Source organism: Salvia miltiorrhiza, chromosome 2 (genome assembly GCF_028751815.1).
Source record: "Salvia miltiorrhiza cultivar Shanhuang (shh) chromosome 2, IMPLAD_Smil_shh, whole genome shotgun sequence".
Lineage (NCBI taxonomy): Eukaryota > Viridiplantae > Streptophyta > Magnoliopsida > Lamiales > Lamiaceae > Salvia > Salvia miltiorrhiza.
Window position 1 is genome coordinate 13,370,410 of NC_080388.1, and position 11,017 is coordinate 13,381,426.

Consider the following 11,017-nt stretch of genomic DNA (forward strand, 5'->3'; position numbering starts at 1 on the left):
TGTGGGTATTTAATTCTGCAATTTCAACTGAGCAGTTTAGTAACGTTCCCCCTCAAAAATATAATCATATTGTTCTCAAAAGTAATCTCAACAAAGCAAGTAACAACCATGAATGAGACAAAGAGTATTTGTCTATCGACAGAGAAATTCAATTCATTCAAGATTGAATCATTAACATGTAATTTATCAGTTACTAACCGAAACTGTAACTGATAAGATATCAATCGTCAAAACAAAATAGAACGCGATAGGAAACACACGAAAACTAGAGAGCTTCTTTCGAGAGCAATTCTAACAAAATCTTTTCACCATACTTACATTCACAGATAGTAAGCAAAACTCAACTTTCTTTACCATTTGTTACTTCACTTGAACTTAATCAATGCGAAGTCTTTTTCTGGTCCTTTCTTCAAAGTTCTTTCCAGTCTCTGTTTCTTCTTTCTCTTTCCATTTCTTCTCTTTGTTTTTCTCCTTTCGTTCTTTCATTTCAGTTGCAGCTGCATCCATTTCTTGTTGTTCACTCTGATGCTGCAGATTCATTAATGCTGACTCGAGAAAAGCAATTTGAACCTTGATGTCAGCAATCTCCATCTCTTGAGCTTCAAGCTTTATCTTCATTAGTTGAATCTCTGCATTAGTTGAGTGGGTTGTTGCAGCTGGTGTCTCTTCAGTAGTTTGTTCTGTTCGGATGCCATCAGAAGCATGAGATGGCTCTGAGGGAAATTCCTCTTCGTTGATAGGAATGTTGAGCAATCCTCTTGCAAGTAGATATTGCCTGAAGTTTGGTACCCAGTCATGGATAGCATCCCACAGATTTGAGACGTTGAATTTCTCAAAGATATCAACCTCTAAGGATTCAAACTTAGAGACCGTCATCATTTCTCCAATCCCTTGAAATTGGGATTTGGGCGCCATCTTGGCGAAGGTGTAGAAATGGTATCTGACCAGATCCTGATAAGCATCAGCATGTTTCTCGACAAGGACTGAAGGAAGAGAGACATTGACACTGTGTTGTGCGAGCTTCAGGAAGTAGTTCCTAAGCTCTGTGGATGGTGTAGCAGTTGAGGAGGAGGGAGCATCAGGATCAGTGAAAGTGACCTTCTCTTGGAAGGTTTCAGTGTAGAACTGAAAATATCCTGACAGGGGAGGGAGTGGTCCTTGGAACTGTTCTTCTTCTTCCCGATTGACTTGTGATTCAGGAGGGGCTTGATCTTCTTGAGTTGGTGAATGCGGTTCTAGGGATTTCAATGGCGGTTGAATAGATTCATCGAGTGGAGTGGATGAGTCGGTAGGGATTTTCTCAGGAGTTGCTCTTGGTGGAACATTAGTCGTAGTCCTCGGAGTGACAAGGTCAATTTCTATTGGACCTTTAAGACCAACAGGAGTCTTTCTTGACGAGCTTCTTGTTCGACTGGAAACACCAGTTGACAAAACAGGGCTTTTGCTGATCACAGTGGGAGAGGTTTTGGTAGAGCTCTTCTAATCTTCGAACAGGTAGATGGATGAGGAAACTTTGGTGGTATCCTTCCAGTAGCACTGAATCTACTTTGTGTTGTGTAGGATTATTGATGACACTCTTGTTCCTTGTCGTAAGTATTTGGAAGAGTGAGTTTCACATTTTTCTTCCGCTAGAACTTGGAGATACGCTTTTTCCCAATTGTAGGGACCATCTCGTAAAAACGCAATCAGCACAAGTTTGTGAGGTCTTGACAGGTGATCGTGCGATCCAAGAATACCAAACCAACATCTCTTGATCATCTTTGCGATCGGTCTGAGGTGAGGGTGGAGTCTTGACATGCTCAAGACATTCTTGATATTTGAATTGAAAGTGGCTTCATCTTTTAAGGCTTTCTTCATGAGGCTGGTGGCTTCTTCGTCCAAGAAGGTTGGAACAGGACCTTCAGCTGGGAGATGAAACAATTCTCTTACTGCTTTTGAGATGTTGACGACAAACTTTATAGAGTTGGTGAAATCTTCCGTGGTGAAGATGTCGATTTCTGTTGTGTAGTCTCTAGTTGATTCATCTATCTTTATGGTGTTGTAGAATTTCTTGATGGTCTGCTCGTCGAGTAAGAAATCTGGCACTTTGTGCAGGAAGTTGATCTAGCTATGTCGACTCAAGATTTCATTAATCTTGTCGTGCTCTTTAAGATTCAGTAATGCTTCACGAGTGATTAAAGCTTCAAACCTTACAGATTGTTGTTTGATGGATGTGAAGGATTTTGCCATTGTGAATAGATTAGAAGAATTCTGCAAGAACTAAGCATATATCTCACAGGCAAATCTGTGGATTCAACGATTAGCCAAACTGAAAGATATTTGTAGAGTAAAGATCGTGTCAAGATTTGAGGTGAAAGATTCTGAGGGATTGAGTGAATCCTTGTAGGAGATGAAACGTCGTTGATAAAGTTATGGAAAGACGTGTCTAAGGCAATTTTAATGAACTTTTGAAATCCGGACAAATAGGGGATCAACACGTGTCGTGGATGCCGCTTGTTAGTAAAAAGGGCTGGATCGTGCAAACGTGGAGTTAACTGCTTTAAAATAAAAACTAAATGATTTTCATAAAATGAGTGAAAAAGGCTTAGCATACATAGAGCAGAAAACTTAAACTATTTCTAAGAAAAACATTACAGTCAAACATTTTTAGTAACTGAGAAGAAGGCCTACAAATTCACTAATTTAAACAAGCCAGCTGAATTCCCGATGATGGTTGATTTGAGGTTTTGTTCTTCTTCAGTTGTTGACTGGTGACGTCAATTACGATTTATCAGTCGATGAAGTTCCCCCTTGACTGTTGCACTGGTGCATGTTCTCATCTGATTCTTCTTCTTCAATATTTTCTTCATTCTCTTCGTCTAATGTGGAGTCTTGTATGAACTTGAGTGAAAGTTCGATCAGTCGAGTTGATAAGTCTACTGGAGGGTAGACAACTTAACTCCTTTCTTGCGATGAGGAGTCATCAGTCGGAGTTTCTTGATGCTTGGTTGTTAGTGAGGAACTTGAAGTCAAAGTTCTTTTTCCCTTGACATCTTCGATCAATTTGCTTCATTTCAAGATAATCTTCTCTTGAAATGGATGGGAAGAGTTTTACTTTGACTTTCTTCTGGCCGAATTCAACTCATTGCTCACACTTGACTCTTATATTTGCAGTTATGATCAATGCCATGTCAAGTTCTCTTCTCGTGCAAATGAGATTTGCATCTACGTCTCTGAGAAGTTGTATGAGTTGATTTCTCTCATTCTGACTTATCTGCATCAAGCTTTCCAATTTGGCATACTCAATAGCCAATTCTACTTCATCTTTTTCTTCAGTTGTGATCATGGAGATTTCCTTCATCTTTGAGGTTGTCTTGGCGATAAATATTTTCAATCTTTGTTTCTGCACAAGAACATTCTCAAAAATCATCATTTGATCACTGTATGCTGCTAAAGCTTGTTCCACTTCTTTGATTTCAAGAAGATCTCGTTTTGAAGTAGTGGAGTCTGATGATGAGTTAGAATCTTCAAGATCTTCTTCAGCAATTGTCTTTCCTTTATCGAGCTGCTTGTCTTCATTTTCTTCGGAGTGATGAAGAGAGGATGGTCTGCAGGGATCAGAAGACATAGCAAAGAAGCAAGAAAACAGGGAAGAAGCACTTTATCACAGAGAAGAAAACAGAAGAAACGAAAATTCTTTTTGAAAACTTTTGACAACCCTTCTAAGCAGGATCTAGTTCAGCAGAACTTGGCCAAAACAAAATTGTTCTTGCGAACAACCCGCTCTGATACCAATTGTTAGGTCTGGAGGGTCTCGAATAGGTGTATGGGGGGGCGGAGGAATACACCTATAGGCTATTTTTGAAAATGAAACTTGAAACACAAACTGACTCAACCTTATTAGTTAAAAAAGCTTTATCAAAACAAGGTTGACGACTGATACTGAATACTCTTCAGTAAAGAGTTGTCAGTTAAGTCAAAGACTTTAACTAATACACGTAAAGCTTCAGTCGAGTTTGTTAAATAGAGAGATGTTATTAATCTTACTGACTATCCGGAGATAGATCAGTTAGACTAATAACCCACGCAGCGAAAAACTTTTGTTTCGAAATAGCCTGTGAGATTAATATTGTTTCGAAATAGCCTGTGAGATTAATCACGTTGTCAGCAGTTAAGTTTCTCTTTGCAGTTAATCAGTTTTTAGTTTAAGAGAGTTTGAACAGAAGTAAGAAGGTATATACTAAAAGCTGTAAATAACACAGAGATTTTTACGTGTTTCGGAAAATATTTCCTACACCCACGGTCAGTTGATCAGACCGACAACTTCACTAGGCATGTGCTTATGGGTGCACAGTAAACCTGGGCATGTGCTTACGGGTGCACCGCAAACCTGGATAACTGAAGATCCTATCTTCAGTACCAACACACCTGGTTGGATTTCTCACTCTTAGCGCACACTCGGCACTAAGATCTCTTCGGAGATAGAACACTGGTCTGAACTCCTTACAACTCAAACTCTCAATTCGATTGATTGAAAAGAGGTTCGAAAACTTGCCAACTAGATTACAAAGAACAAGTTCTCTGTAATCAGTTATACCTAGGCTTTGGATATACAATATTTGCCTAAGTTCTAAGAGAATGTATGTAATCAGCAGTGACTGATTTTTGGCTTTGTGATTCTCTTCTTCGATTCAAACTTTGGAATGGCTTTGAATGCTGGGTGACGAATTCGGCAGCGTTTCAGCTTACGTAGTTGAATCGATGAAGATTGAAGTGATCCTCGAGCTCTATTTATAGGAGACGTCTTGAATAGATCCGTTGGCTTAAATGGTCTTCAAGAATTCTTTCGTTAGAGAGTAATTTGAACTTGGGCTGAGGCTTCAATCTTCGAGGTTTCCTTACTTTGAAGAGCAGGAGATAGGACATCTCTAAAAAAGGTAGTCACCAAAAGGAGTGGCTTCTGCAGAGAAAAGTCAATCCTGAGATCTCTGCTTTTAATGCGGCTGTACTTCTGGAGTGCGTGGCTTCCTTTAAACTTTAGAGGTTCAGTCCGAGGAAGAATGTTTAACTGATACTTGACTTTAGTATCAGTCCACTGAATCCACGTGGCTCGCATTAAATAATTAGTCGTAACTGATTCTTGGACTGGTTAGTCAAATATTAGTATTTGACTTTGCCTTAATTCGTTATATCAGTCGGCAACTTCATTCTTCAGTCTTCAGTCCTCCGGCTTCAGTCTTCAGTCTTCAAAACAGCAACTAAACTAGAAAAGAACTCTAACACTTGAGTTCGAACAGTCCTAGTCTATTACAAGAAAAACCTAAGGATTTTGGTATCATCAAAACTAGGATTAGGATATTTCATTAAGTTCCCAACATACGCTGACGCCAGAAATGACATGGTGGCAGTCGAAATTTACACAGTGGTAGCCGAAATCGACACCTAGGCATATTTTTGACATGTGAAAAAAAATATATATATATAACAAAAAAATAAAAAAAACCCACCCACTACCCATCATCGTCTCCCCCCTTCCCCCACCCCTAAACCCTAATTTTCCCAACCTCCACTCATCGCCCCCTGCCGCCACCACTGTCGCTGTTGAAGCTCATGGCCAAGTCGTGCCCTAAATCTCCCGCCGCCAAGCCATGTCCTAGATCCCCAGTTCACCACCTACATCTCGTCGCCCTCCTTCAATTAACGTTCAACATTGCTGAATTGTTTCTTCCGTCGCCAAGCCATGCCCTGATGGTCGGCGGGTCTGAGTAAGCGAGAGGAAAGGCAAGGCCGTCAACAACGTGTACCACTGTGTCAACCAGCCAAACGTCTATCCAAGAGTGAGAATCGAAGGAAGTAAGGGAGTCAGAGACCAGGCGGAGAAACATTGCCCCTAGGACGACGACGACGTCGAAAATTAAAGGGGGGAGGGGGCTAGTTTTAAGGGAGGAATTGGGGCTCGATTTTGAGTGTGTGAATCAAGTTCAAAGAGAGAGAGAGAGAGAGAGAGAGAGAGAGAGAGAGAGAGAGCACGATTGATTGAGAGACATAGAGGTGAGGGGAGTGATGATGGCGCGCGGCGCCGACCATCCTGAATCTGCCGGCGTGTGGTGGCAGCAGGCGGCGGGTGGGGGAGGGAAAATTAGGGTTTGGGGATGGGAGGAGGGGGATGAAGACGATGGGTATAGAAGGGGGGATTTTTTTTATAAAAAAATTCACGTGTCAAAAATGTGCATAGGTGTCAATTTCGGCTGCCACCATATCAAAAAATTGGTCACCATACTAAAATCAGACAAAAAAAAATTATGGATTTAGAAGTCACTTTTTTAGAATTGGTGCAAAAATCAAATAGTGAAATACGTTATGGATTACACACAATTAGCCCTTTTTATATCAATTACTTTTTTTTATAACAATAATTACTTTTATAGCCCACCCATAAAAGTAACTCGCTTTAGCCCCGACCCGACCCATCTTTTCCATACATTTAGTCTCACAGGAGACCAACTCTTAGTTCACATAATTTCTCGTACATTTGTTTGTAAATGAACGTTTCCTACGATTAACAGTATTTTATATAAAATAATATTATAAAGATATATACTAGCTAACTATGAATTAATCAATTCAAATAATCAATTGCAAATTGAAAAATCACAAAACAAATATAAAAGATAATTATAAATTCTAATTAGATTATTGAACTTACTCGTGATCTTGAATTGAAATAGAACATAAGATAGACATGAAGGAGAAATTGATTAATTATTTTCTGAAGAAAATAGAATGACAGGAAAAGGAAACCGTGAAAATACACGACGACCATCCGTTTATTTTTGTCACCTAGTAGTAGTGTATTCTTATGGAGAATTCATTAATTAGTGCTCGTTTGGTTCAAGTAGAGGAATGGAAAGAGAATGGAATCAAATAAAGGAGTGGAATGGTAACAATAACCATTACTTTTATTGAGTGTTTGGTTTAACAATGGAAATGAATCATTAGTAAGGGATTCCCTTTCTTTTGTTTCCCCTCTATTTTGAGGGGTAACAAATTGGGTGATTGGGTTACCCTCAAGTAAGGGTAATGGTTAAGTCATTACCCAAACCAAACAACAAGTAATGGATTCAATTAATTGAATCCCTTTCCAACCTCTAAAAACACCCAACCAAACGTGGGTGGAACTTGGAAATAGTACTCCACCACGTCCTCTAGTTCCATTGTCAAAACCTTATGTATGATTATGATGTCAACAGAAAATTGTCCTGGTCAAGTTCCCTAAAATAGAGTATTTAATAGACGCCGGATCTGGTGGGGAGGTGGTGTTCGCCGGACATGGAAGGGGGAAGAGAAAGAGAATGATTTTTTAATTTTTTTTTCTTTTCCAAGTGTCAATTTTTAGTCCAAATAGACGCCACGTCAGCTCGATATTACCATGTAGGCGACAAGTCAGTCCGGAGCTTCACCGGAGAAAAAAGTATAGAAAAATTGTTCAACACATTAAGTTCAGAGAACTTTTGATAAAAAAAAGAAAAAAGAAAATTCATGGAAAAGTTGAAAATTGGGGTATAATTTATGATTTTTGGCGTAATTAACCCTTATATAAACTATAAAGAAACACACAGCAGAGTCCACCCGGCGTTGACCCAACCCACCCAGTTGGCACTCTCCATCTATTAAAAATAAAAAGAACTAATTATCTCTCTTTGACAAGTACATCAACGTTAAAATAAATTCTTATTTTTGCTATAAAAAAGGGTCTTATTTACATTTTTAAAAAAAAGTACTCCCTCTGTCCACAAATTAATGCCCTACTTGGGTCCTGGCACGGAGACTAAGAAAGCTGAAAAAGGTGATGTGGATGAAATATAAGGGTAGTTGACTAAAGTGATAAAGTAGTGGACTAAAGTGATAAAGTGATAAAGTGTAGTAAATAAGTATATAATATAAAAGTGAAAAAGGTGTTTGAAGGTGGGTCCATTAGTGGCAAATGGTAGTAAATATAGAAAAAGTAGGAGAGTAAAAGGGTACAAAAAGCAAAACAGGGCATTAATTTGTGAACAGTTTTTTAAAGCCAAACAGGGCATTAAATTGTGGACGGAGGGAGTATGATGTATGAACGAATAAACTATCAAATATTATCGCCCAAAAATTCTCAAACATGGATATCGTTTACATGAATAACACATAACTAGATCCTCAATCCATCAAGAGACGGAAAATTATGAAAAAAATGATGATAAATTAATACGAAGAATCTATAATTTGTCTCGTGATTTTGAACTCTGCAGCTTCAGACATGTAAAACTCTGGAAAAGGGAGGTCGTTTGATGGAGGCGGAGACGCGACGGAAATTTGGGCATTGAATGAGACAAAGGTATGAGGGAGTTATGGTCGGAGGCGAAAGAGAGAGTTATCGTCGGAGGCGCAGCTAAAGCGGAGATGCAGCGAGAAGGGAGGCTAAAAGAAAGAAATATTTTTTTAATAAAGAAATACTTCATTTATTTACAAAAAAAGTTCTAGAAGAAGACAACACACATTTTAATAAAAATAATTAAATGTATTGTGAATGAAGAAGGGATCTCACTTAAAAAATACTTCATCCGTCCCATTTTAATAGGTTCACTTCTTTTTGATACGGAGATTAAGAAATTTACTTTTTAGGAGGAAAGTAGTGGTCCACACCAATTAAGTACATTATTTTTACTCAAAATGGAAAACGAGCCTATTCTAGTGAGACGTCCTGAAAAAGAAAACGAGCATATTAGAATGGGATGGAGAGAATAGTTAATAACCATAATTAAGAGTATTGTGAGTGAAGAATATGCCCATCATGTGATCAAAAGTTTTCAAAAAATGAAAGAGACTAGTTTTTGTAAACGTCTCAAAATAATAAAAATTTTGAACATCGGATTTTTTTTGAAGTATATATTTTTTGTGAATGGATAAAAAAAATATTATCGAATACAAATCGAAATAGATATATAAAGATCTGAACACTAGCAACACCATGGCAAGAGCACGGCTGATCGTGAACATCGGTGCCACCACTCCAGCAGAAGCCGATGCCTCCTACTCCAAAACGGATCCAACGAGAGCGAAATTCGCCGCCATGACCATGAGAGCTCTAGCCTCAGACACCGTGATTGTGCTATTTGTAGAGTGTGATTGAAATCAAGCGTGGACCTGGAGAGAAATTAGATTAGAAAGAAAAAGTGTATAGCAAAGTTAAGAGAATAAAGATCCGGTCGATACACGCAGCCGCCGCTACAAATGTTGCCACATCCAAGTTTTTGGCTAAAAAAAATTGTTAGAATGTAATTGGTACGATGGAATACTGATTCCTACTTCATTCCATTCTTATGTTTTTTTTTTTTTTTTGTGGAAATCAACATTTTATTTGAAATCATCATTCCTACATTTATGAAAATCACCATTCTTTTCATCTATCATGATATTAGCCATTTCTTTCCGTTCCATGTGATTCTTAATCTATACTAATAGAAAAAGAGCCTAAGATATCCTAAGGCACAACGTGTGGATTGCCTATTTTACCCCTATTATATATTTTATTTTAATGTTATTTTACATATTATATATTTATAAGAATATATTAATTCATTAGATATCACACTAAATCTATGTGATATATATCTATAGCTATTGATAAGGTTTATAGATAAATATATTCATTCAATAAGTTATCTAAAGTAATTAATAGATTTTCTAAAATAGATTATCAAATAAAATAACATTTATTACACGTACAACGAAAGTTTTTTATGCTAGTCTTTCTAAATTTAAGTTTTGACATGTAAATATGAAACATACATTATTATTAGAGACTTTATTTTTGACTACTAATAATAGGAATGGAATCAAATAAGGAATCATAATTGCATTATTTTTGTATTCTTATAAGAATACATTCAAGCATAGGAATCATTCATGAATTATCATTCTTTTTCGCTCTTCATTCCATTTCATGGTACCAATCACCTCCTTAGTATTATATGTCACACTAAAACATATGTATTATGTATCTATATTCCTATCAACGCATTTACATATCAATAATCACATCAATATTCTATTGTATTACTTATGATTAATCCTAATTAACCTCATCATTTACATATGTATGTAACTCCAGCATATGATTAATCCTAACCTCATTCATCATTTGTCGAATGAATCACAACCTTGAAATCTCATAGAAACGGACAAGAAATATCACTGGGCCCCACGAGCCGATGATTCCTAACAAACTCTATGAACGCAAGCGACTCCCTGCAGCTCTTGATATCCGATTTCGCCCTCAAAAACGGCGGAAAAAACAGCCAAAAACTGGTGTAAATCACATACCCCAACGTTAAACTCCCCGAAACAATCCGAGGTAGCCTGAATCTCCCATCACACAATTTCTTAACCACCATCTCCAGAGACATAGACGCCCCATGTAGCAGAAAGAAGCAAATCATCTCCCCAGTCGGTCTCAACCTCCCAATGTTGTAGAAAATCAGCTCATGCATGAGCCCTGAGACCAAAAAAGTAGCCAAAACCGCCGGGATCCCGGCCCACTTTCCCGGCACGAAACGGGCCGCGACTGACCTCACCGGCCGGTAAACGGTGGGGTGTAAGATGTTGGACACCATCAGATTCCACCTCCTCCCCCAGAAATCTTGCAGTGAGGTAGCAAGGTAGGGTTCGTTGAATTGGGGCTCGAGCTCGACTCGTAGTAGAGATTTTACAACGGCGGCGAAGACGGCGAGGATCATCTCAAGCATGAGATACATGTGCAAGGAATAGCACAGCAAGATTATGTGGGGATGTATGTGGCTTTTGTAGGCGTAGATGCGTATGAGGAGGGCTAGGATGATGATTTTTGTGAAGTGGTTTAGAGGTGAGGATTTGTGAGGTGAGATTTTGGGATGTTGTTGTTGTTGCTGGATTTTGATGGGGAAACAAGCTAAGGGGATGAAACGGGATAAGGGGATTGGGGGGTGGGATGAGAGGGGGCCTTGGTTGAAGGCGAAGAGCATGA

At 38.5% G+C, this 11,017-nt stretch overlaps 1 protein-coding gene across 1 annotated transcript in view; it reads right to left on the reverse strand.

Moving 5' to 3' along the window:
- Nucleotides 1-8,843: 8,843 nt before the first annotated feature.
- Nucleotides 8,844-11,017, reverse strand: part of LOC131011271 (probable long-chain-alcohol O-fatty-acyltransferase 5) — a 2,539-nt gene continuing 365 nt past the window's right edge. Inside the window, exons 1-2 of the mRNA XM_057939055.1 lie at nt 10,145-11,017; nt 8,844-9,159 (exon numbers count right to left, since the gene is read on the reverse strand). The exon at nt 10,145-11,017 is cut by the window's right edge and continues 365 nt beyond it. Coding sequence (XP_057795038.1) covers nt 10,185-11,017 — 833 coding nt within the window. The 3' untranslated portion in view covers nt 8,844-9,159; nt 10,145-10,184. The remainder of the gene's footprint in view (nt 9,160-10,144) is intronic.